At 42.4% G+C, this 26001-nt stretch overlaps 1 protein-coding gene across 1 annotated transcript in view; it reads left to right on the forward strand.

Moving 5' to 3' along the window:
- SCUBE2 (signal peptide, CUB domain and EGF like domain containing 2) overlaps window positions 1-10982 on the forward strand; it is a 34788-nt gene extending 23806 nt beyond the window's left edge. Inside the window, exons 17-22 of the mRNA XM_054390378.1 lie at window positions 4882-5049; window positions 7568-7729; window positions 7967-8164; window positions 8740-8892; window positions 9985-10064; window positions 10830-10982. Of these exons, the coding sequence (XP_054246353.1) occupies window positions 4882-5049; window positions 7568-7729; window positions 7967-8164; window positions 8740-8892; window positions 9985-10064; window positions 10830-10982 (914 nt within the window). The remainder of the gene's footprint in view (window positions 1-4881; window positions 5050-7567; window positions 7730-7966; window positions 8165-8739; window positions 8893-9984; window positions 10065-10829) is intronic.
- The last annotated feature ends 15019 nt before the right edge of the window (window positions 10983-26001 follow it).

The following is a 26001-nucleotide window of genomic DNA, read 5'->3' on the forward strand; positions in this document are numbered from 1 at the left end:
CTTTAGGATGATGAGCATAAATAGCCTGTCCATGGTTAATACAGAAACACTGTGCATATAAGACAAACATTTTGAAGAACATGTAAATGTCAAGCTGCTTCTGTTGCTGAACTGGTGCCACAGTTTTGCTCTGGACACCTTAACCATTACTGCTTTGATCAATGAAACTCTTGAGATTCCCTATGAAATCACCAAATGAATCTCCCTTTCTTTAGCCGAAATATTCAGACCATAGATTTGCTGTGACTGAACAGGAGATGGAACTGGCACCACAGCCTTTTACTTGCATGGATGCTATGAAAAGTCACCCTCTTCCACTTGCATGCTCCCCACTTATTTATATTAAACATACAGAAACTTAGTATCTTTGAAACCTCTCTGCATCCTTTGTCAGATTGCTGGAAGTTGGACAGAAAGTCAACTAGTTTCTGAGAAGACATAAAAGTACACAGAGAGGCAGTGTTGTTACACATGCCTCATTTGCTCAGAAAAAGCTGATTGTCCCTCTGTGTAAGGTAAAGGCGGCACTGGGCGGCTGCTGCTGCTTTGACTGCCAGTCAGGAGGAGCTAAAAAGTAGACTGGGGAGAAGAGAATGGAGTGGGAAGGCGAGGAAGAAGCTAACTCAGGGATATGCATGGAGGAGTTGGGGGCTTTTGGTTTGTTTTGATCTCATTGTTTTGCAGAGCTACTGAGACCTTCTGGACAGGTTTGAGGCCAGATTAGCTAGATGTGCTAATGACTGGGGAGAAAATGACTCCATAGCAGGAGAAACCAGGTCAGCAGATAGATGCAGTCAAGGTGGTGGATGTGCTCAATCTGACTGGAGGAGCAGGAAGCAATGAGGGAACAAACTAAGCCTAGGGACTTAAGTCTTACAAGTGAGTGAAGTGCAGGTTGCAGTTAATTGTTTTCAAGTGCATTTTTGAAAAAAAAAACATTTAAAAAAATACTTGGACTATAACTAGGTTAGATTCAGAGTTAGGGATTCAGACAGTTTTGTGTTGGTCCTGATCCAGTTGTGGACTTCTCCTAATACAGCATTCTGAAACATCAGTTGCATCTGAGCAACGTAAGAGGGAAAATCCAGCTCCTACTCTGACAGCTTTTGTCTTGGCTAACTGGCCTGCAGTTGCAGCAGCAAGCTGAACTTCATTTGGTTCAGCAATTCTGACGAAATTCTTTTCTTCATTTTCCTCTCTTAATTCCCATTGTTTGCAGTGGGACACAGTAGAGAATAAAAGCTCCAGAAAGGCACCAAGAACAGAGTAGATGTAATTTCCAAGGTATTTCATCACTCTTAATATGCTGCATAGTTGCACATGTGTGTCTGCTGTTCTTTAAATAGCTGTTGGTGGTAAAAGGGAATTCACTGATGGTCCAGAGTAGCCTTTATTTCAAATTTGCTGTTTAACATATAGTTCTTTCAGGGATTTTCTGATCATTTAGAGTTGAATTACCTGTTCTGTTTGGTACTTTTCTGTTGGATACATGAGTACTTTAAGAGATAGAAGGAGGCAGTGAAAACTACCATTTCCTGAAATCGCTATGTAAAAGGACATGTGAGCATGCCCTTGCGGTCACAAGAGGATTCACCCAAAGAGCTGTCACTTCAGAGAATAGCAAGTGTGAGCAACACTGACTGGTATAGGCACTGCTCTGATAGAAATGCTGAGCAGCTTTATCTTCTGTGGGAGCTGTGATGCATTTCATTGCTCAGCATTTAGCAGTTCTGTCCCCTCAGTTCAGAAGGTGCATATAAAATATTAATATTTCCTACAGCATGAACCACATCTCAGAGTTTAAATGTGTTATGATAGTGGCATTGCAGAAGCAGGAGAAACACTTCAAGAGAAGCAAAGCACTGCTTGACTTTGCAAGGACTCTGTCAGGTTTTGTTCTACCATTTTATAAAAATCTGATGAAAGGAAATAAATTATCAAATGGTCAAAAGACTACTATTTTTCTGCTAACTGCTTGCTCTGACAGTCCTAGATTTAAGACATGAATCCTTAGAATGGAATGTGTAGCCATGTCATGTGACCTAAGTGTGTGAACCACTAAAACACAATAACTAAAAGGATGCCGCTTCAGAATCCATTTGCATCAGTTGTTGGTGATTTTCCTTATAAAGTCAAGGCATCATTCTTAAGAAAATGGTGAATTGGTGGATCGTGACCTCCTTTATGAGGTTCACCTTCTCAGCCACTGAGATACTACAGCATTTGTCTACAGGAGCAAATGCTCAAAGGCTAACGTGTTGAAAAGAGGGGAAAAGCCTTTAAATGTCTTTGTAACTGTTAATCCCGGTTCCCTGTGGGCCTCTCTCCCCCCTCCCCTTTTTGCATCAGAAAAGCTTTCACTTTTTTTTTTTTGATTCTTTAAAACAGCTGCATGAGACTCAAGACCAGGTTTTAAATGGGTATTGAAGCCAAACAAAGACAGTGGCTGCAGAAATGAAGTCTACCAGAGGCAATTGGTTCTTTTGTTCATTTGGAGAAAAACAATCAGGTTTCTGGAAAAAAAGGGTAAAGCCAGCCAGTAAAATTCTGACTTAATGTCATTATTTGCAAATCTTCAGAGGGTGTTTCAACTGGTTATTTCCCATATGTCAGGTGGGACCATGCAGTTTCTAGTTTTGTGAAACGAATCTCATAAATTTTTTTTTGTTTGTTTCATTTAACCAAATGGCAGGAAAAGCGTGAACTCTTAGAAATGTTTCTTGGTACAGAAATAGAACATCTGATGCTTCTGCTCCATCTTTTTTGTTTACTTTCAGAATTCAGTTATGCAATGCATCTAAGAATTCCCCATGTTGAGGGTCTTAGTGACGTCCAAGGATATCTTTTTAGGTTTACTTCCTCAATGCAAATTTAAAAAAATTAGGCACTTGATCTAAACCTGCCAGGATTGTTTAGTAAACTCAACTTTATTTCACAGGGAGCTCTACAATTTGCAACATGCTGTTTAATGGCAAGTAAGATACAGATGATAGAGTTGACAAGTGAGACCTGATGGGATAAGTTCTCATAGATAACATTTCCACATAAGTGCTGGGTTCGATTCTTGCCTGGGGCGGGTTTCCTTTGAGCTCTTTTAGCTGACTTATGCTGGATCCTGAGCAAGTTCATGAAGCCTGAAGAACAGTTTTAAGGTTGAATTTGTATGGTTTTACAAGTGTCAATATGAAGTAACATTTTGTTCAGAACAAACCCAAAACAAAATCACACACACATCTCCAGTGCAAAAAAACCCCAAACGAAAAAACAACAAAAACCCACACAGAAAAAACCCCACCCCAAACTTGACATGTGGTTAAAATGAAGGTAAAAAGACAGGTTGAGGGGAAACAGCAAAGAGCCAAATAGTCTCTAGTGAAGCCACTCAGAGCATTGATTTCTCATAGAAACATAGAGTTTTTTGAGGGGTGGAAACTTGTGTTGGTCTTTCTATTGCTTCTTGGTTTCTGAAGTCAGTAGCCACTTCTCAAAGTCACCTTCACTAACCTTGGTTGTCTTTCCTTGTCACAGAATTGTAAATATTGCTTTTTCCTTGCCCTATTAGGAGTGCTGCAATGAAAGCCTTAATTCATTCATGTTTGTTGAGTTGCAGGAAGAGTACAGAGATGAGTGTTCTGTAGGAATGTTTATAAAATGAAAAAAGGCTTGAAAAGTGTAGGAGCAAATGAATATATGTCCTTTTGAGAGCAGAAGTGATGTGCAGTGGAGAAAGTTAGAATGAAGAGCTGAGACTTCCTCACTAGCTTTCATTGATAAGCTACAGAGCATTTCTTAACCTGACGTATTTTAGTTTTAAGTTAAAGAGGGACTCTCACTATTCCACTCAATGTATCAGCCATAAACAAAACTCTTCATCACTGGTCATGACCGGTAGTTAATGCCCTATTTGTTGTTAGTCATACATCCTGAAATGAAGCCAAGGCCAATTTAACTTCCTAACAAAACAGCTATTCACTGAGTGATTTATTGGAGCTATAAACTAAAACTAACAGTTTATTATCGTAACAAGTCTTTAAAAGGACAGACTTTTTCAGCACAGCTGAACAACTGCAACAGTGTTTTGTGCCTTCCCACAGCAGGGTAATTATTAAATTCTGGCACTGAAGTCAGTTCTTTTGTGAAAAATTTGAAACCCAGAATTTTTCAAAGGTACTCATAAATATTGCAGGGCTTGCTAGATAATGTTGAGAGGTGTGTTTAAGTAAAATCAGTCTCTTTGTGTGAGTGCTATTTATGCATACAAACCACAACAGTCCAGAGCACATATAATCATTATCCAAGATCCAATATCAGAGGAATGGCAAGAATATTTCTGCTTTAAAATCTTTGAGGCACACACAATGTTTAGTTTAGCAAATTTGCATGATTACTTGTGCTTGAGATTTTCACACGGTTTGGTAGCAATGGTTATAGAGTGTTAGCATATAATAACATTAACATTAAAATACAGAAATCTGGAAGTATATTTTTGACATCTCAGGTGCAGTACTAAATTATGTCATCTTGGAGGAATACAAGAGGTTTTTTTAGCTAGAAAAAGGAGATGATCACTACGTAATTGAACTGCACAGATTAAATAGCAAATGTCCAGTGCAGCCTTGCAGCAAAGCATGAAATCCATTCCAGCTTGCAAAAGAACTCACCAGCACCAGAGATTACCAGTGTCTTAGTTTTATTGGGTACATTGTGCGTATTAAGTTCTGTCTGTTGCTAACACTGAGTTCTGAAACTCTGGCTCATATTTCCCAACTAAGGAGAGCAGCTTCACTGTGGGGTTTCAAGTCCTGTGCAGGTTTGCTAACTACACTAACTAACTGCACCTATAATGTAAAGGTTGAAGCAAGAGTGCTCCTTCTCTTCTAGATCAGTGCTCACCGGGTGAATATTCTCCTGATGGCTTCAAACCCTGTCTGCCATGTCCCCTTGGAACATATCAGCCTGAAGCTGGGAGAGTGTCCTGCTTTCCCTGCGGAGGAGGTCTAACAACGAGACATAGTGGTGTGTCCTTGTTTCAGGACTGTGAGACCAAAGGTAAGGTGAAGATTTATTTGCTTCACTGTGTTGCTCTGAGGCTAAAGGAACTGTTGGTGCCACAAGTGAGGCATTCAATGAAGCATTATTCTGCTTTCAAGGATCTCTCCTATGAGATCAGAGGTCTCATAGTTGGCTGACCTGGCCTGGCTGCAAGGAAATTCAATAAAGCCTCAATTCTTTTTGTAACTCATTTTTATACAAGACTTGAGAAGGGCTTGAGCAATACAGGGAAGTTGGTCAGTGAAGTCATTGATCTGTGAAGGACAAAGGATACAAAGGACTGGCAAGGAAAAAAGGAAGTCTCAAGAAAAATATCAAGATGAGTATGTCTTACTGACATTTTGGGTTTGAGCATAGCAGCAACATGAGAATGTGAAGGGGAGGAAACTGCAGTCCTGTTTCTTCCTGTAAAAAGAAACTGGCTTGGATACCTTGGCATATACCTGAAAAGCTAGCATTCAGCTTACCCCTACAGTACCTCATACAACCCTCTAAATTTGATCACAGTGCAGCTGGCATGAAATTGGCTGCCAAGGTTTTCCTCGCAGGAGTGAAAATCAATTGAGGATCGTATCTTTAAAAGTTAAGTAATTTGTTACTATCTCAGTTATCTGAAATAAAAAAAGCTGAAAGACAGCTATGAAGTTGTCTTTGAAAATATTGATAAAAATTTGCATCCATAGAGAGAAATGAAATGTCATCAGTATAATGCTTTGCTCAATGTCTTAAAGCATGGGTGAAAAAACATCACTTATGTCAAAATCACCTGAAGAGAAAAGTGTTAGTAGAAAACCTACTGCTGTAGAGTAGAAATAAGGGATAGAAATAAGGTCCTGATGCAAACGTTTAGTAGTGGTTTGGATTAAGAGATCTCTCTAGTGTCAGTTAAGATATATTTACTGTTGAGAATTGCAGTATGGTTGAAGAATTAATATTACGGGTAATGATATTGGAGCTAGTAGATTTATATTTTTTTACCTTTTTTCAGTGAAGAGTCACTGAATCCACAAATGCTCATTTTATACTTGATTTTGAGAAGTTAACATTAAAGAATGTGTTAAAAACCTTGGATGAAGATAAGAGGAACTGATTTCAGTTTTGTTTAACAGAAACAAAGCCAGGTCTATAAATGAAGTTCAGTTTTCAAATTAAAATGGAGATTAAAGGGATTTTTTTTATTAACTAGAATGAAGAGCTCCAGGATTTGCATGTGGAAGAGGTCACATGAGGCATGGAATCACAGATGCAAGAACTATTTGGAACTTGTATGAAGCATTTGGACTAGGGGGTGGAACATGTAGGGAAGCACTCCAGGCTGAGCTGGCTTACAAAGGTCAACAAAACCAGAGTTATCTGGGAGCCAGCAGAACTTAAAAAGAACAGGAAAAGGGACTGTGCAGCACAGAAAACTGCATTTGAAAGGCAAGGTAGTAAATTATTTTGACATTGAGCAGAGAAGAGGTAAACTTGCCAAATGTTATTTTTTTTAAATCCCACAGAGGGCAAGAAAAAGAAGTAGGGTGGTGATGGAGTTAAAAGCAAAAATAATATATATGGCTGATGCTCTTGACTGCTGTCAGGTTTCAGTACAAATGATGGTGGGTATAGATGCAGATTGCTAAGCAAAAATCAAAGTAAAAGAAGCATATTAGAGATAAGGTATTTGGGGTCCTGTATTCTCAGATTGCAACAAGAGAAGAAAACCTTCCTGTCTGCATGCAGGGAACTAGAAAAATGTTGCAAGTCTGCTTGTCTATCTCACGTTTAAAACTTCTATAAAATCTGTTACACTTACGAAAGAGTTTGTACGTCAGAGTGGGATCTCATTGTGGTGATGCAGGAGGTACTTTCAGCGAGTCCCTTGAGGGCTATAACTTATGTGTAGCTAACATGATTTTCACATGGTGTGATTAAATAAAGTAGCAGCAGCTCTGGTAGAGGTACCTATACCCTGAGTTGTGGCCTGTTGTTTCAAGACAGTGTGGTCAGGAGAGAAGGCAGCAATGTATCAGTTTCAATGCAATGTGCCACTTGTAGAGGGCCAAAGTCTTTCACCTCTGCCTGTGGTGAGCTGATCATGGGAGTATACTGGGATGCAGCAGCTGTGCACATGCTGTTTGGCACAAGCTGACAAGCAAGGTTTAGTTAGTATTTCCACATACAGTTCATCTTCCAAGTCAAATATCAGTGGATAGACCATTTGGTAACACTGTTGTAATTGGTGTCCTGCTTGCAAGATCATGGTGGTTATATTCACTCTCACATATCTTTTTATTACTGCTTCCACACAGAACTACTCTGTAGTGTTGTGTTTGGGACTTCTGCACAAAGTGATGTGATAATCTAAAATGTGTTAATTACCTCTGCTTTATTATCGTCATAGTTTATTAATATAGCATTTCAGTTATTGGAATTATACCAGGTGCTAGACAAATGTTTCAAATCATATTCTGATGTGCTACTGCTTTTTTTTCTTCTTCTTTTTAACCATGCTGCATACTTAATGACTCTCCAGTTCAGTGTTCACCTGGCCATTTCTATAACACCACAACTCATCGGTGTATTCGCTGCACAGTTGGGACATACCAGCCTGAGTTTGGACAAAATTATTGCATTTCATGCCCTGGAAACACCACTACTGATTTTGATGGGTCAACAAATATAACACAGTGCAAAAGTAAGTATAGCAAGATAGTTTTGATGATCTCTTGAAATGAAAAAAATGGGACATTAATATTCAGAATTACCCTAAGGGCAACATTTAGCTTTTGCTCTGGGGAGCTTGGAGAGAAGGCAGTGGTGTTGCTCCTCTTTTGCTGCCAGCCTGCATCCTATCACACATGGCTTGCTGGGATCCATGAGAGACCATTTCTGCAGGCTTTGTCTAGTCTTCCATACTGTGTTGCTTTTTCAGATAGGCAGTGTGGAGGTGAGCTGGGTGACTACACTGGATATATTGAATCACCAAACTATCCTGGGGACTATCCTGCAAACACTGAGTGCACTTGGAATATTAATCCGCCACCGAAGCGCCGTATTCTGATTGTGGTTCCAGAAATATTTCTCCCAATAGAAGATGAGTGTGGAGACTACCTGGTGATGCGAAAAAGCTGTAAGTCTGAAATATCTGCTGAGGCATATGGTGTTTACCTCAGTGTGCAGCACAGGTTTCTCACATGCATTGCTGTTTACATAAATTAAATGTAGCCCAACTGTCCTCTGCTTAAAAGTAGAAATTTCTCAAAATGACGAGTTGAGAAATCCTGTTTTGGTAGTTCTGCTCCATAGATTCAGGAGAAACAAGGGTGCAAGGCTAAGATGTGTCAGTGAACTTTGAGAGAAATATTGTTAAGAAGGGGCAGATGGCTCAAGCTAACTAGGCATGAATTATGCTAAGCAGTTCTAGCCTGGGTTAGTAAAGAGAAGATGCTTGCTAGTCTCTGCAGGTGCTTGATGTGTAAATAAACAGCTTCAGTTTCTAGTATAGGCACATCCTTCAGACAATAGACTTTTTTTAAGAAAAGGGGAAATATTCCTTGACAAAAGTTACTCATTGATAGCCTGCTGCATTTTGAGGAGTTTTATTAACCCTGGCATTTCTTGCCATGGGAGCTTAGCCTATTTTCTAGTTGTTCATTAGTATGAAGAACCATCAGATAACTGCCTATTGTGTGTTTTCTTCCAAAGCTTCTTCCAACTCAGTGACCACATATGAAACCTGCCAGACCTACGAGCGCCCTATAGCTTTCACTTCTAGGTCTAAGAAGTTGTGGATCCAATTCAAGTCGAATGAAGGGAACAGTGCCAAAGGATTCCAAGTTCCTTATGTAACATATGATGGTAAGTGAGTTTGAGTTAACTCAGCCTGTGTGGACTGGTGCAGCTGCAACAATGCAGAACTCCTTGTGGGCTCCTTGACCCTGTGAAGCAGCTGGGTAATCCAGTGCTCTCAGCAGTGTCACTTTGAGACTACTTCCAGTAGCTGTTTGCATTTAAAGCTAGTTTAAGGAAATCTTGCATTGAATTGCAGTCTTAAGTGCCATCGTATTGCCAGTCTTTCACAGATCTAAACAAAAAGCTGAGATTCTAGGCTCCAACCTGCAAAATGCAGAGCTTAGAACCAGAATCTGTTTTATGTATTTTTCTGCCTTCCCAGTTCATGGTTGCTTCAGATGGCAGCAGAGTACCCCCAGTTCAGAATAAGGCCTAAGTGCCTCTGATTTACCATGTTCCTGCTACCACTTGTAATCTAGTATCAGACAGCAAAATGTGTTGAGAAGAAACTTGAGTAGCAAGAGTTTCATCCTGTCCTTGTCAGTCACCAGGAGTGAGACTGAAGCTGAGGCTCTGCACTTCAGTGTAAGTGATGTGAAAGTAACATGGCACAATTCTCTTCACACTGGATTGATTGTGAAGGAGTTGTCCTTGCTGTGATCTGCAGTTTCATCAACAGCAAATAATTTTTCAGGGAAGCCTACTCGTTTCGAAGTATTTCACGTTTTGATTAACCAGAGAGTTTGCCTTTTTAGAAAGCTTCCTCTTACTTTTTTTTTTTCTTTTTTTTTCTCCCCCATTTTAACTGTAGAAAGATGTCAGTAACAAGTTGTGGTTATTTACAGATAAGTTTCTGCAGGACAGTTGGTTTGAGGCTGTCTGCTTGGTTATACTATGCACTACAATCCTAGGTGCATGATGATCCTTTTTGCTTTTGACAAGTTTATGTTGAGCAGCTCACCAGAGAACGCTGGTTTCATAGTAAACAGTATTTGTAGTTTCTTTAGAGAAGAGCATTTGGAATATTTTCAGACTGCTAATATGAGGGCCAAGTACTACTGGTTCTTTTGGGGTAGGGCTTACATATATAACTGAGGTAGGTATTGAGCATGTAAGAGAAGTGAACCTGCAAATTACTCTCTTGTGCATTCCCCATAGAGGATTACCAAGAACTAATAGAAGACATTGTTCGAGATGGAAGACTTTATGCATCTGAAAATCATCAAGAAATTCTTAAGGTATTTCCCTCCCACAAAACATATTGGTTTTGATTGAAAATGACACTTCTCTGTGCTGGTGAGGTTGCCTCTTACTCTACATCAGATCTGTTTGTTCCTTGGTGCACTAGACATATGCTACTTCAGGGAAGTGGGGTGAATCAGCACATCCTGATTGTGCGGAGCAATGGGTGAGAGACCCTTTACTGAGGGGGATTAAAGGTGGATCAGATCTAATGGGGAAATGTATGGTGAAGATTGTCCCTTGTGCCTCACATAGGCTGTGCTGGAAGGAATTGGTGGAGCAAACTGAGGGACATGAGATATAATCTCTCAGAAAAGCACTTAATGCTGCTACTTGTAGCCTGTAGATTAGCAAGAGCTTCTTCTCCCTGGATTTCACACCTCTGAACTTGGCTAGGGGATAGCTGCATGGGCAAGTTGAGTGGATGTCCCCCCAAGTTAACCTTTCTGTTGCTGGATATCAGATCCATTGTTTGTTTGTTTTGTGTTTTGGTGTATGAATTTTTTGTTGTTTTGTTTGCCTTTCTTGGAAGTACAAGGAAGGGAAAAATCCTGGTGGAGCTAATGATAAATGTGAAACTCCAGTGACTTCCCTGGGGCCTGAATGTTAGCGTTGCTCCACTAGTTTGAGGCCCTGAAACATTAGTACTTGGAGAGGAAAACGCCCGTAGTCTTTTATGAGTTAATCAGTCATTATGCTCTGGTAATACTGACTCTAACTCCTCTGTAGAGTGAATATAAAATCTGCTTTCCTTTTTGTAGGACAAGAAGCTGATAAAAGCACTGTTTGACGTGTTGGCACATCCACAGAACTACTTCAAGTACACAGCCCAAGAGTCAAGAGAGATGTTCCCAAGATCCTTCATTCGGCTGCTGCGCTCTAAAGTTTCCAGATTTTTGAGGCCTTACAAATAGTTGGCACTGTACTTACAAAACTAACCAGCCCTGGTCATGCACAAAGGGGTTGTGGTAGGTGGGGCTGCTTTCTGTGTTTTACACACTGGCAAAGAAACTCCAGGGAAGCTCGCCAGCTCCATTCTTGGCAGAGTTTGGCTTTCTCAGCTAACATAAATATTTTGGTGAAGAGAATTTTGATTCCTTTCCAGGTAATGCCTTTTGGGTACCAAAGATACTTCATAAGTCTCTGAATTAGAGACTACCCATGATTTCTGTAACTGAATGGTGCCATGCAGAAGTTTGTAGAGCTCTGCCCTGTTGCTTCATCAATAACTCTTAAAGCTAATGTGGACAGACAGGCTAATTAGTGTGGCTTGGTATGAGCTCCAGGCTGCCATTAATGCATGTTACCTCAACAAAGCTGGGTTTGCATTTGGTCTTGCTGAAAGTGAGGACAAGATTGATGTCTTGCTTAACTTTTGCTATGCAGAAAATTCAGAGCTAGGATTGAAATAGTTTTACTTCAAACCAGTGAGTCCAAGAATTGCACAAGGTGTAATTTTGCTCTGAACTGTACATTGTATGAGGCATATGGAGGAATAAGTAAAGGCTTGAATGTTATCTTGAATGCTCTGGGTCTGGTTTGCACTCTCTTCATGCTAATGACCTATTGTTTTAGATGGGGTGATACCAGAATAAAACCAGGGATCTACAGTAACGGAAAACAGACCCTGACCTGATGGGCACTTCTGTTTGGGGCTGGCTGCAAAGGTTAAAACAGAACAGATTCTTTGTTGGATCCCAGTGTTCTCCCTCTGCATAGGCCAGGGGCAGCATGAGATACTGGCTCTGCTGAGCAGTATCACATTCTGTCCTTTGTGCATCTGCAGTTGAAGACATAAGCCCCGTTGTAAATGCAGGCTTTGCGTAGATTATGCTCCTGTACATCACTGTTTAAACCTGTATGAGGTTCTTAGATGAGCCTCAATCCTTGTATTCCTTATCTTGTCTGAGCACCTTGCAATGACCTTGTTTGACAGAGGAGCTGCTTTCCTTGTCTTGCTGGAGAGAAGTAGATGTACAAAGACTCTCAAGGAAACTGTGGCTGCAAAAGTCATCTATGGTAAAATGCTGCTCAAGATTCCCAAACTCTGTGTCATTTTCCTGAGGTTGTGTTTTTTATGAGAGAAGGCTGTTCTTACTGATCAGAGTATTTTCTTAGTGCTTTTCTGTCCACATTACTGTCCTCTGCTGTGCAAGCTGTTTCCTTCTGGGCCTTCTGCCTTGACAGGAGATAGCCACAGTCCTGCTTGTTTGGAGATGGACTTAGGACCTCTGTCTTTTGGTCACCGCAGTGCCAAGTGGTGCAGCATGTGCCAAACTTCCTCTGTGTGCCACTTAGGAAAGGTACTGAAATGTCATGGTGTAGTCAGGGCAAATGCTCCCTTCTCTAGGGTGTGGAGTCAAATATTCTTGGGTTTTATTGCACTGGGATGTGGTATTTAACTGATGTATATGAGTAATACCACATCCACAGTGTGACAGATGAAACCCTCATCAAGAGCCACAGTCTGAATCTCTGTTAGGAGCAAAAAATATTACCAAATGCCACCTTGCTGAACTGTTGTGCCATGGCAGTCCTGTTCCATGGCATGTGAGGCAGTGCAGCCTGTCATGTGGTAAGGACACATCTTGGCCATGGTGTGATGGGAAGGTACAGTGGCCTTAGACCACAGCTGGGAAGCAGAGCCTCTCAGGATGAGGGTGATGCAGTGCTGTGTTCCTCTTGCCAGTGCCCTGGAAGAATTGCCATGGTCTGGGTGGAGGAAGGAAGTGGCTTTGTGTTGCTGCCAAGGGGGAGAACTGTGCCCTAGCTGGCTGCACTGGGGCTCCTACTCCAGCTGAAGAGCTGCTTGTGGGTTTTCCTGACAGGGTGGTTCCATTCCAGGAACAGGACTGCCAGGCCTGTGGCAAAGGGGAGCAAACAGTCTTGGAGGGGAGAAGGGAGGCAGGTGGTGAATTAGCAGAACAAAGGGGAAAGAACCCAGGTCCTTGTGCATTCCTGGCTATGTGCTTCAGCCCCAACAGGGTCGCTGCTGCCTTAGTGAGGAGGACAAGGGTTATCTGGAAGAAGGTATGAGGCAGTGTGATTGGTGAGAGGAATGGCTAAGGGATGCCAAAGCATCCTTGCTAAATTTATGGTGAAGTGTGCTGTTGTGGCGAGATCCCAGGAAGGTATTTCAAGATAGTTTCCCTCTGCTTGCACAGCCCCTACCTGTTTACTGTTAGTGGCTTCCCATGCCAGATGTGGTGGGTCAGTGAGTCGCAATGATCCACCAACTATCTCCATGTGTCAATGGAATGCTTTGAGATGGCTGAGATGCTGCCATTCTTCTCTAAGTGCATGGGTGGATTAGAGGCCTGATGGTGGGGCACTGGGAGGAGAAGGCCATGGTGTGCCAGCTTCTGGGCCAAGCCCAGCAGAGTGGCTTTGCTGTGGTCTGTGTTCCCCTTCCAAGGGAGGTAAGCCAGTTCTTGCTCTATTCCCTCCTGGGAAGACTACAGACCTTAACATTTGTGTTGCTAAGTGACACAAATGAGAGTGGTTGCTTTTAACAAGGGTTCAACAAACAAAAGTTGTGGAACATCCAAATATTTGTAATTAGTGAAATTGGGCTTTCTTGCTCTGTGCATGAATTACTGCCTTGAACTCTGGGATCGTTGCCCTGCACCTCATCTTGTGGGCACTGTTCCAGCTCTACACAGCTGCTCTGGGACCAGCATCTTGCCTTTGGTTTGTTCAGTGGGTCTCAGCTCTGCTCCTCTGGTGCCCTCGTGTGCACAGGCAATTTTCACTGCTGTCTCTGGACGGAGAGGAGCGTACCAGTGTGGTGTGTGGCCTGAGGCTGAGGAAGAAAAGCTGCCCTTTCTTGAAGAAGAATTGGTTTTGCTTCATAGCCCTGCTCATTTTCTATGTGAGAACTAAAAGACTCCAAAGCACTTCTGTTGGCCTTGATCTAACGTTATGAATCAAAGTTTCCCTTTTTCCTGTAGATCCTGTGTGTGCAGTGAAAGTGGAGAGGGAATTTTTGCATTGTTAAATATTGGGAGAAGTGATAACTGTTGCAGAATGTTGTAACACTTGACACTGTTATCTTCATCGCAATGATAGTGGCTCTGTAGAAATGTTCATTTCTACTTTCTTTGTGGTTGTAGACTGATGTTACTTTTTTGGCAACAAATGATTCAAGAAAATGTTCGACTTCACAAAGCAGGATTTAACTTTGGAAATAATAATTAGCATTAACTGGATGACTGTTGTCAGCTACATGGGATAAACACAAGGTTCTTTTTCATGGTTGTAAACTAGTGTAAAATGTTTCAGACTGTTGTTATTGATAAGAGAAATAAACCAGTGAACTTTTAGTTGCATGAAAACTTTGGGTAATATTTTTTACTTGTCTTTCCTGTGCTAAATAATAGTTTTATGACAAAATTGATGGTTGTGTAGCACGTTGTCACACATCAGATAGGCTGTCCTGGGAACATCCGCTTACCATAGTGTTCTGTTTCATGCAATATATTATTAGCCTGAATTTGTACCCATGAAGATGCAATTCTTCATATACTTAGTGGTGCACATATTTCTGGCTAGTATAATACCAGCATTATCCTGATATTAATTCTAATAATGATGCTAAAAATCTCTCCTATATGATGAGCTGGACTCAGCTGACCTGTTTTAACCAGCTGTACGAAGACTGAATAAACTACTTAAAGTAACTCCAAAGTAATTTATTACTTTGTAGATTAATCTGATTTTTTTTTTAAATTAAAAAAATCCTACACCCCCTTGTTTAAAACAAAACAAGGTGAAAACCTGTACCAAGACACAAGTTCCCAGAATATTTTTAAGGTCACGCCACAGTTTCATCAGAGCTTTTTATTAAATCCATTGACCAATTTCTTGGAATTAAAAAAACAGAATTAGGCCATAGGAAATTATAAATTAGTTCATCTATAATAATGTTTAATTCTAGTTTTCTGTATTGTTTTTGTGATGTTATGTTGAAATTATTAGTTGTAGTCAATCTATCAAACTTTCATAAAATAATCCCCATGTCTTCTCTTCAATTTACTCAGTTGTTTGTTTGACCCTTAACTTCCTTCCATCTTCCTTTCAGTGGCAAGGACTGATTTGTATTAAAGTGAACACAACCATTTGGGTTCATTTGGTTTTAGAAGGTATAATTCAGCTGTTAACTGTAGAAAGCTGACTATTATTCTGTATGGAAAAGACAGCCAAGTAGATGACAGGAATAGAGAGGTAGTGGAAAAGTATGGTGACTGCAGGCTAATCACAGCAGAAAACTGTTATTCAAATACTCTTCCTGATGTTGTGCTTGCTGCCACCAGCTAGATTGTGGTGATGGACACATGAGCACTCGAGCAGTTCATATTGACATTCCCTATCCTGGAGGCTATCTTGTGAACTCACAAAACAATGGGAGCTGAAATTCTGATTCGCAACCTTTGGGTGTTTACGTAACAGAGATAAGTAATAGAAGAATATAGGGAGAAAGACGTGAAGCTTATTTAAATCCAAGGAATCAGAAGAGGTCTGATGCAGGTAAGCAGGAAGGATAATGGTCTGCAAATATTTCTGAATTAAATGAACTTAAATGAAATGCTTTTTTATCTGTCAGGCATATAGATGACATCCTGTAAATGCAATGGATGCTGAATGTAAAACCTGTCACAACTGAAATGTACATATACTTCCCATCTTCCCTTGAATACTGCTCCATTCAAACTGTCTGTGTGTAAGGCTGCTAGAGCAGACAAACAAGTACTTAAAGAATTTGAGCACAATTCAGGGCTGCTGCAAGTAGGTTCTTTCCAGGCATCCCTAGTACCAATCTACACCACACCTTGCTACTGCCCATTTCCTTTGAATAACCCTTTTGCTGATAAGTAGACTTTCACTCCCTGTTGTGGAGCTCTGCTTTCCACTGCTTATATCCTGCGGTTCCTGCAGACCAGGTGTGAGCAGTGATGCAAATATAGCATCTGTGGGGAAAACAGAAAAAGTTAGAATATTCAGGAGACAGATTCCACTCTCAGAAAGTAAGTTCAGCCAGTTTCTCTCCAAGTCAGTGCAAATTATCTATGACTTTCTGCATATTGCTCTCTTAAACAACTTTATTAAACCACTTTATTAAAAAGATTTTTTTTAAAATAGATATTTCTCAGTTTAAATATGTATGATTGTGCAGCTGTTGCTCTGATTAAACAAAGTTTGAAGAATAACAAAAAATTTTTAAGTCCATGAAGTAAAGCCTGTTTAGTACACAATGAAAAAAAATTGATCAGAAAAGATGACCTTGAAGTCTTCCTTACTGAATATGTCTGTAAGTAGAGAATTCATTAAGGAAACTCCCTTACACTGTCTAGCTGCTAAACTTGGATCTAATGCAACTGAAGCCTGCTCTTTCTTTCAGTGAAGTTTATTCACTAGGCAATGCAAACTTACAAACCTAGATATTAATCATGTGCCATGAAATTTCCCATCTGTGATGATCCTGAGAATCTGGAAATAAGAGGTTCATAGTTTTTAGGAAAGAAAAAGATGCGTTGGAATCTGAGATGGTGAGATGCAGTTTGTTGTTTAGTAGTTCTTAGTTCAAGTGTTTCAAGTTATATCAAGAACATTACAAACAGTTGTGGAAGACTTATGTACGGAGCAAGCTTATGCTTGACTAGGTTTAGAGACAGCCTCATCTTCTGTGCCTCAATGTAATGCAGCAGTGGTCATATGAATGTGTTTTCTGTGCATTCTTTTCTGCTTGCTGTGCTAGAAGAAATGGAACAAAATACGAAGTATGGACAGGAGCTTGGTGTGAGTTGGATGGAGAATCTCTATCTGGAAATAAGTTCAGGAGATGGAGAAGTGTAGGGGTATGTTAAATGCACACATGTATGTGTGCATGTATATGTTATGCATGTATTTTACAGTAAGATAGCTGTGTTTAGAATGGCTGTCATGAAAGGAGAATGCAAGAAGTACAGCTCCTGAGCAGAAAAAAATGACTGAAAGTTAAAAAAACCCAGCAAGCTGGCCCAGGATGTGAACTTGTGAGGAGGGGGGATGCTGAGCAGGCTGTGCACAGTGGGCTCTACATGTCAGTGCTTGGTGGCATACAGTGTTTGATGGAGGCACTCTCTCTGGTTCCTTCTGTGCCTGCCCAGGCCCTTTTTGAGAGCAGCCACCTGCAGTGCAGTGATGAGGGGGTTCACCTCAGCAAGGCAGTGTCTGGATTTAAAGGCAGAGGTTAGTTGTTGCTTGTCACTGTGTTAGCATCAGCATCTGCCTCACCCTCTTTGTCACCATACTCCAGCTATGCATGGCCCATCACTGGTTGAAAGACCTGTTGCAAAACACCAGCTCAACTGGCTTCTGGAGGTGCTGGCTGGTATAAAACCAGCAACCAAATACCCAGCACTTTGGGGTAAAAGAGAGGATTAATATTTCTCAGGGGTTTAATGCGGAAATTAAGAAAACACTCCAGAAAACAAGGAATTCAGCATCCCTCTGTCTAGCAATCAAGCTTGTCTGTGACACAACCCTACTTATTAATTTGGGTGGCCCCCAGCTTGCTGTTACTGGTATAGTGCTGATGTGAGGGGCTGTGTGGAAAAGCTGAGCGGTACCAATTATTAAAACAGGACTGGCAAAAAAGTGCTCCGGGGGCTTGTCTGGCTTACACAGCATAACTATTGCGCCCCAGCTCCTGTAGGTGCTAATTCTCTCAGCAAACTTACAAAAATAAAACCCTGAAAAGGCTCATCCATGCTGAGAACAGCAACTGCATTCACTGGAAATAGGAAGCTTAGCTCTGGGAGCTGAATGCTTCACACTGCAGGCATTGCTGTCTTCCTGGGCTAGTCCAGAAAGCCCCTCCACCAGTGCCTGTGGCGTGAGGTGGCACAGCAGTGCTGAAAAAAGCATGCTGCAAATAACCTTCCCACCTCCATACAGGACACATCTCTAGCTTGACCTTATTTGCTCTTGGAGTGGATAAGAAAGGCCCATAGCTCTCTGCCCCTGCAGGATGTGTTTCCACAGGCAGTAATCTGATGGATGCTGAGAGCACATGCTCTGGCACACCTTCATATAAGATGCTAGAGCCTTGTCCCTCCCTCAGGCATCTCTCAGGGTCCATTCTTGCCTGGAATTTTGTGGAGGAGTTCAAATAAGGCGGTTCTTGAGAAGAGGATTTAGAGAGATGTGATAATGAGGTGGTGGCTTACATGAGATTGTGTTTCCTGAAGATGTTGGTAGACCACAGCTCCCTGTGCCCTTGCCCTGTTTATGCTGGCTGTGCCACAGGGCTCAGGGCTGTGCCAAGGCAGCAGGTACCATCCGCAGGGCTCCCCACGAGAGGGCAGCATGTGGAAATCAGAAAAGCCGTTAAAATCCACGCTGCCAAACGGTGAGAGGGTTTGGGTTAGGTCTTCTGTAGCAGGGGGCCTTAAACAGTCAATCTGCTGAAAGCTGGGGGCTTCGTTAGCACAGCAGCTCATGGTGTGCTTCTGTCTTTCTGCACAGATGTGTGAATGCACCTGAGGAAAAGCTTCTTGCTGGCTTGGGTGGCTTAAGCAGCTTTCATGGAATCTGAAGGAGTATTCTTCCAGTTCACTGGCAACTCTCTGCAGGGCACAAACACTAAGGAGTGAAATCTTCTTCTGCGTAGCTGTGACAGGAGCTCCAAACAGCTTTTCTGAGGGCATTAACAGCAGCAGTCAAAATACACCTATCAGGTTTTCTTTGTGTAGCAGCTCTTGGTCTCAAGCCCTGCTTCCGATCAGCCTCCTGTGAAGAGGGCATGGTTTTGTAAATGACCTGAAATTTTGCATTCTTCTGTTTTTACAAATGCAAATGTGGATCCTAGAAAGACCTGTGCTGCTGGGCCAGGTATTGCTAGCTCTTCAGATTGCAGTGGGAGGAGATCCTCTTCTAAACTGGATTCTGACCATCAGTCAAAACTATTCCACCTTCTTTTCCAGGTTACTAGTGAAGAAATGTGCAAATTGCAAGTTGCTGCTTTCTAGGCAGAATAAACCTCAAAGTAAGGTGGAGGAAATGGGCTGTGAATGAATATCTTCATGTGATGGTTTGAAACTGTCTTTTTAATTTTTCCTTGCAAAGTTCAGAACAGAGAAAGTGAAAGAATGTAAGTAAGTCACTATTGGGTGTAAGAAAGCAAAATACTGATTGTTCTAAACACTTCCATTGGATAGATAGAAATGTTTAAGAACTATTACCCAAAACAAAGTAGGCACTCTGCACATTCTGCGTTCGGCAGTGGGGGCAGTTGCTGGGCTGTCTGGTTGCTGTTTCTTCTTCTCTTCTGGCTGAAGATAACACGTACTGACCTTGGCAGCTAAGTTAACAACTTTCTGCTCTAACTAAACTCTGCTTCTCTGTCCAGGGGAGTCTGGGGGGGAAGCTCCTGGGAGAGAGAGGCCCCTTTGGGAGGGTCCCCTTGGGGGGAAGCAAAGGGAGATCGGTTGTGCTTTTTATGTTGATTGTATATATTTGTGAATGTCGTGAATTTTGTATATTTGTATATATTCATTGCATTTCATTGTAGATTTTAGACTCTGCTTGTAAATACAGCTTTTCATTTGCTTCCAGACTGAGCTAGCCTGGTTATTGTTGGTGGGGGGGGAATTTCAGCTCACACCGACACACTTCAGTTGCTGCTCTTTACTTCTGAGAACAGTGAGTGAATCTGGCACTCTGCCTGACCCCATCCCTCTTGTGACTCAGTTCTTACAGATGTCAATAATGGATTCTGAATGTTTGCCTTTGGAAATAAAACTGTGTATAATCAGCTACCAATTCACTCTGTTGTTTCAAGGGAAGTTGCTCAGCTCAGTCACAGCTTGGCTTTTATCAGTGGCTGGGCAGATGATCTTGTGGTCAATTCTACCCAAGGTAGAGCAGAAACACCTCCAAGTGCACAGGTAATGAACAGCACTGTGTGTCTCATCGTTCATACCTGCAGTGCACATGCTCTTGCTCTCCTGGGGCAGCTGCCTTCCTTTTCAGACATACTGTGAGTTAAAGTATCTTTCAGTTGACCAGACTTGAAGGTGGAGATATTTAACTAAACCACAACATGGCAAACACAACTTCTGTGTTAGGAGAGTTACATTGAAGTACTGTTGATGATTCTGTGCCTTAGCAAATATTAGCACTGAGTATCCAGTAATGTGTCTCCCTAAATCTTAGCCGTTACGAGCTGCTGCCGTTTTGCGTGTGCTCTGTGGAGGGGCATACAATGGTAGCTCACTTACACTTGCAGCACTTGAGAGTGTTGGAGTTTTGGCTTCATAAACTAAATGTAAGAGCTCCACAGAGGTGAGAGATCCTGTGTTTGACTGACACTGTGGTGACCTCTGTAATGTTGGTGTAAATCATATTTTTATCTTAAATGGATACTGTAAAATAGCTTAGGCTCAAATTTTTATTTATGTTAAAGTTCTAAAATAAAGATGCATTTGATGAACTTGGGATTTGAATCCTTGAAGTTAAAAAAAAAATAAATCTAAAGCATTCAAATCCTGAGTCCATTGACTATTGGTATATTTGTAAACCAGAGCAATTTCCAGGCTTGATAAAGAACCTATACAAAACAACCTACACTCTCTTCCTTTCCTCTGCAGGACCACCTCCCCCTTCCTTTCCTCTGCAGGAGGGGTACAAAGCTGTCTTGGATCTGAGCTCCATAAGAAGGTGGAAATATGTCAAATGAAATCTCTCTGTGAATACTTCTCTAACTGGTAGAGGCAAAAGAGGTTCACAATCAAATTTTTAAAATTTATAGTAGGAGTGTTGTCCCTTGGTGGATTCCACACTGGCACAAGTTGAAGTAAGCACCTCAGGGCTGGGAAATTCCAATTCTGTTCAACTTGCTTTCTTTGTCACTGGAGATACTCTGTCATTTTTGTCACCATCACCTGGTAAACTGAGTGTGCCACACAGGAACCTTTCAAAAGGCAATACTGTTTCAGAGCAGACCTGTACTAGTCCTGGTCCAGAAACAAAGTGATCATTTTATTGTTTGGTTGTAATTTGTTCTGAGATTTGTGTTCACCAGGAGGTAAATTTCACAGAGCTTTCCTGAGGAGTTTCTCCCTCCCTCTCCCCAGGTACTGCTATTCAGGAACCACACTACTCTGAAGCACCTGGAACGAGAAGTGTCTTTGCAGCAGATGTATACTTGGGCAGAGGAACGTTCTCTACCTAGAAAGTGAGGGGGAAAAAGCAGAGAAATCTTTTAAAAGATTTGCAAACTCCTTTAAGGACCAAGAGTTCCCCCCTGTGGCAGGGAGCTTTCAAATCCCTTTGCTTCACCGTGCCTGGACATTTGGTGCTGGCTCTAAGCTTGTCACCCAAGCCAAGGTCTAACAGACCCCTTCTGCTTACCTTGTTCCTGCTCAGACCTTCTTTGTTTACTCTCATCCCCGGTTCAATTCAGCATGATTTGGGTCATGCCATTGCATAGTGAGGGCAGAGCACCAAGTCTGTGGCCTTGGTGACGTCCATGTGTGATGGTTTGAAACTGTCTTTTTAATTTTTCCTTGCAAAGTTCAGAACAGAGAAAGTGAAAGAATGTAAATAAGTCACTATTGGGTGTAAGAAAGCAAAATACTGATTGTTCTAAACACTTCCGTTGGATAGATAGAAATGTTTAAGAACTATTACCCAAAACAAAGCAGGCACTCTGCACATTCTGCGTTCTGCAGTGGGGGCAGTTGCTGGGCTGTCTGGCTGCTGGTTTTTTCTTCTCTTCTGGCTGAAGATAACACACTGACCTTGGCAGCTAAGTTAACAACTTTCTGCTCTAACTAAACTCTGCTTTCTGTCCAAGGGGGGTCTGGGAGGGAAGCTCCTAGGAGAGGGAGGCCCCTTCGGGAAGGGTCCCCTTTGGGGGGAAGCAAAGGGAGATTGGTTGTGCTTTTCTGTTGATTGTATATATATGTAAATGTTGTGAATTTTGTATATTTGTACATATTCATTGCATTTCATCATAGATTGTAGATTCTGCTTGTAAATACAGCTTTCATTCACTTCCAGACTGGGCTAGCCTGGTTATTGTCAGTGGGGGGGAATTTCAGCTCACACTGACACACCATAGCACAATTTTTATCCTGGAGCCAATGTGCATTTCATACTGATGAAGACATGGGGCTATGGGAAGAGAACCTCGGAAGTAATCACCTTGCCTAGCAGGAAGCAGGGTATTTGTTGTGGTGAAAATCTAGTTATTGCATGTCTTCCACTGACTCTCAGAGGAGCCAGGACATCCCAATCACACTGTAAACGTGGTCTCTTTCGTTGTAGAACTCATCTGGAAGCCTTTGTCCCCTGGCTGCCCTTTATTAATCCTCGGAGTCAGCCCCGTGCCTTTCTGGGAGCAACAACGGGCTCTCTTATTTCTTAGCAGTTCCTGCTGGACTGCCGTAGGACCCGATGCGAAGAAGAGCAGCGCCCTCTTCCTCCTGCCTTTCAGAGCTCAGGAACCTTCAGCAGCAGCAGCAGCATTCCTGCATGCCAGTCTCTGCTGCTCCTTAGTCTCTGGGTGTCAGGCTGCTGGAAAGTTAGAAAAGGGGCGAGAAAATTCTGTTTGTGTAGTGTGATATGACTCACACTGGTTTAGCTTAACAAGACCTCTCCTGTATCTTTAATGACCTGAATATAAAATTTGCAGCATGGAATGCCCCAGCAGCAGAGGAAGCCTTCAGCACACAAGCTGCCCTTTGCAGGTTGGGAGGGGAAGTGAAATCCCCTGTGGTTTGGGAATCTGAATGATGTAGTTATGGTTGGCACTTGGAATATATGTGTAGCTTAGTCCAAAATAAATATTTGCAGTTCAACTCCAGCATATATGTGGGAGGGTGAGAACTAGCAAGCATTAATGTTTCATAAAATTAATGATTTTGAAAATTTTGTATTGGAATAATCTTATTATTGCACAACATAAACAGAGATTGCTATGGATGCATACTAGGCAGGGACATCACCTGCTCTCTGTTCACCATTTCCTACCCATTTGCCCAGATGAAGTTCCTGAAGAATGCTATACATTTTGGGAGAGAAATTACACCACTCTGTCCTTCCTTCTGAGTTTTCTGGGGCATCTCTGCCTCTCTTCAGGATGTGTCAACCACTAACAGATCACTTTTTTTTCAAGGAAAGATGAGAAATCAAAGAAAACAAAAAAAAAGGACCAACCCACTTCATGCTTTGCCTGCTGCTGCTTTCCTTTCCATCCAGAGAAGAGATGAAATGGAGATGTGAATGAAACTCTGCCTCTCTTCTTTCCTTGGGCTGATTAAGCTACAGGCATGACTGGGTACTAAGGCAGTATAAATGGGATGTAAATGATGTTTAGCTCAGTCACTTTACATGATTTGTAAAGCAAATTGTATTTGCAGGCAGAACCTATGTCACTTTGTCTTCCATCTTATCAGCCACCCCATTCCATGTGGGGTGGCTGATAAGCTCCTGAGCACTGCGTATTCTCTCCCCTTCCTCCATCAGCACTCGACATGCTGCTCTGTACCACCTTGTCTGTCCCCAGCTGTGCAGACAAAGCACAGGTTGGAAAGGCCTGGGAGAGCAGCATTTCCCCATTGCTGTCTTTACAGTGGGTTTGGAAGCAGCACAAAAGCACCCCTGTCCTCAGCTTTGCTGGGCCAACAGATGCCCTGAGTGCCAGCCATCTGCTTCGGGTTTCCAGCACGTGCTGTCCCCAGCATGTGCCACCTGTCTGTGCTGGCAGCAATAGGCATCTCAGCTTTCTAGCAGAGCCAGCCCATCCTGAAGGGGTTTTCTCCATCACAGTGTTGAACAGCCTCCTTTTGGTGCCAGCCTTGACATAATACTGTCCAGCGAAACACTTGTGCTGCTCTGGGGTCAGGAGCAAGAAAGATGGTTTTGTCCCTCAGGGCTTGTCTTGAGCAGGGGGCAATGGTGATGCACAGACCCATCTCCAGTGAGAGGATGAGATTTTTCTGAAGTGTGCCCCAATTTAGACACACTACAATGGGGGAAGGGGCAGGAAACCCCCTGGCTAACCTGTCACAGACAAATGACCAACTAGGAAGGTAAGCACTGGGTTTGAAATAGGCAAACAGAGCCCCTGTTTCAGTATGAATCCTGAGTCATTTGAGCAGATGATTTACTGCTCCTCCTACTTTCCCATTTCCCAGGATAAAAACATCAGGAGGGGAATTAGGGCCTTTGTCTCATTTATTAGTCTTGAGCATTAGGCAGATTTTATTCTGATCTGTTGGCAGAAGGTAGTTTATAATATACAGCAGAAATGAAATCATAGGGCTCAGACAAAATGCTTTGCTGAAATAAAACACAGGCTGCAGTTTTGGAGCTGCAGTGTGAGGGGGTCTTTTCATGTTCCACCTGCTTTTGCAGCTTTACTCTTCTTGCCATAAGCAAGAGGGGAGTGGGCATTTGCTAGTGTGCCAGGCAGAGTGCTGCTCCTCACAGAGGTTTCCTGTTAAAAAATGTCTCCTGGTTTCAGTGGCAGTCCTGCTTTCTTCTGTGCCTTCTTGCCTTTGGGAGAGTGCAAATGTAGTCATACATCTTTATTTAATCAGCTGGGTAAGTGCCAAATAGCTTCCAAGGTGAAAAATAAGGTGCTTTTATCCTCCAGGGCATGTTTGCCTGTAGTGGAACAACGGTCCTGTCATGTAACGAGCAGAGTCAGTGCAGGGAGAAAAAATTATATCCCCCTTCAGAGCAGCCCTGTTATCCTTCTGCACACTGACAGGTTCACCCAGCTGGGGCTGGCTCATGCATAACGTTAGCCTTTATGTGAGGCCGTGAAATATTTGGCTTGGGTTTCATTGTCCTCTGCACTCTCATTTCTCCCCCAGCTCTCTCCCAGGTCGCAGGAGGAGGGGCTGAACATGCACAATCTGGCTATGGCTACAGAGCTCGGATGTGTGTTTACCCAGTGTCAGTTGCTGCATTGGTATCACAGCAGCAACTGGCATCAGCCCTGCTCAGTGTCAGTACTGTCCCCATGTGAGAAGCAGGGCTGTGTGGTGCCAGTGCTGTGGGCATGGCTATTTGTCACTCTCCCATGCCCCCTCCCAATGCAAAGGGGCTGCCAGCAGCCCTCAGTGTCCTCACATCAGCGAAGCTTTGTGTTTAAAATGTGCCAAGAAAAAGAAATAAATGTCTGCTTCTGTGCTACTGGGGCTGGCCCCATGGCATGGGCCAAGATCGGAAGATGGCTGCTGGGGGCCAGATCCTGCCTGGTTCCTTCCTTGATCAGGGGAGGGAGGAAGGAGAAACTGTGGTGCTGTGGCTTAAAGTGACTGCCTGCTTGGTGTTCTTACTGCTTTCATGCTGGCTGTATTTTTTGATTTATCCTCAGTTGCTGTCAAAGGAATGTCTTTCCCTCTAGGCTTTCAGGGGAATCCCTCTTTTTTTTTTTTTTCCTCTCATCGCCACTTTACTTTGGGTCTCTTTTTAAAGTACTTTTCCCTAGTCTCCCCTTTTGCTTTCCTCTCAGAGACAGGAGTGTTTCCAGTGTGAGCCCAAGCTATATTGCGGTGGGGCAAAGTGGGGTCAGAAGTGCTGTGGAAGTCAGGCTTGGCATAAATCCTGGGCTAAGGTCTGCGTTTCTTGTGCTTCAAAGGTCTCTGTTAGTTTAACAAGAATCAAACCCACGTGGGCATTTCTGGATTCCTACAGGCTCTCTGTGTTAGAGCTGTCTTTAATTCTGTACCTATTCTTTGCAACAAATCACTTGGAAATCAGAATGTTCACGTTGGTACCTGCTGCCCCAGGTGCTGCTGGGAGTGTTCGGGCCCTTCCTTTCTGGTGAGAGATGATCAGTTAAAAACTCTCTGTTGTAGTGAAGGAAACCCGTGAGTCCTGTTAAGAAAATCCCCTTCCCTAACTACCAGTCAGTCTTTATAGCATGAAGGTTAATTA

Source organism: Indicator indicator, chromosome 21, assembly GCF_027791375.1.
Source record: "Indicator indicator isolate 239-I01 chromosome 21, UM_Iind_1.1, whole genome shotgun sequence".
NCBI lineage: Eukaryota > Metazoa > Chordata > Aves > Piciformes > Indicatoridae > Indicator > Indicator indicator.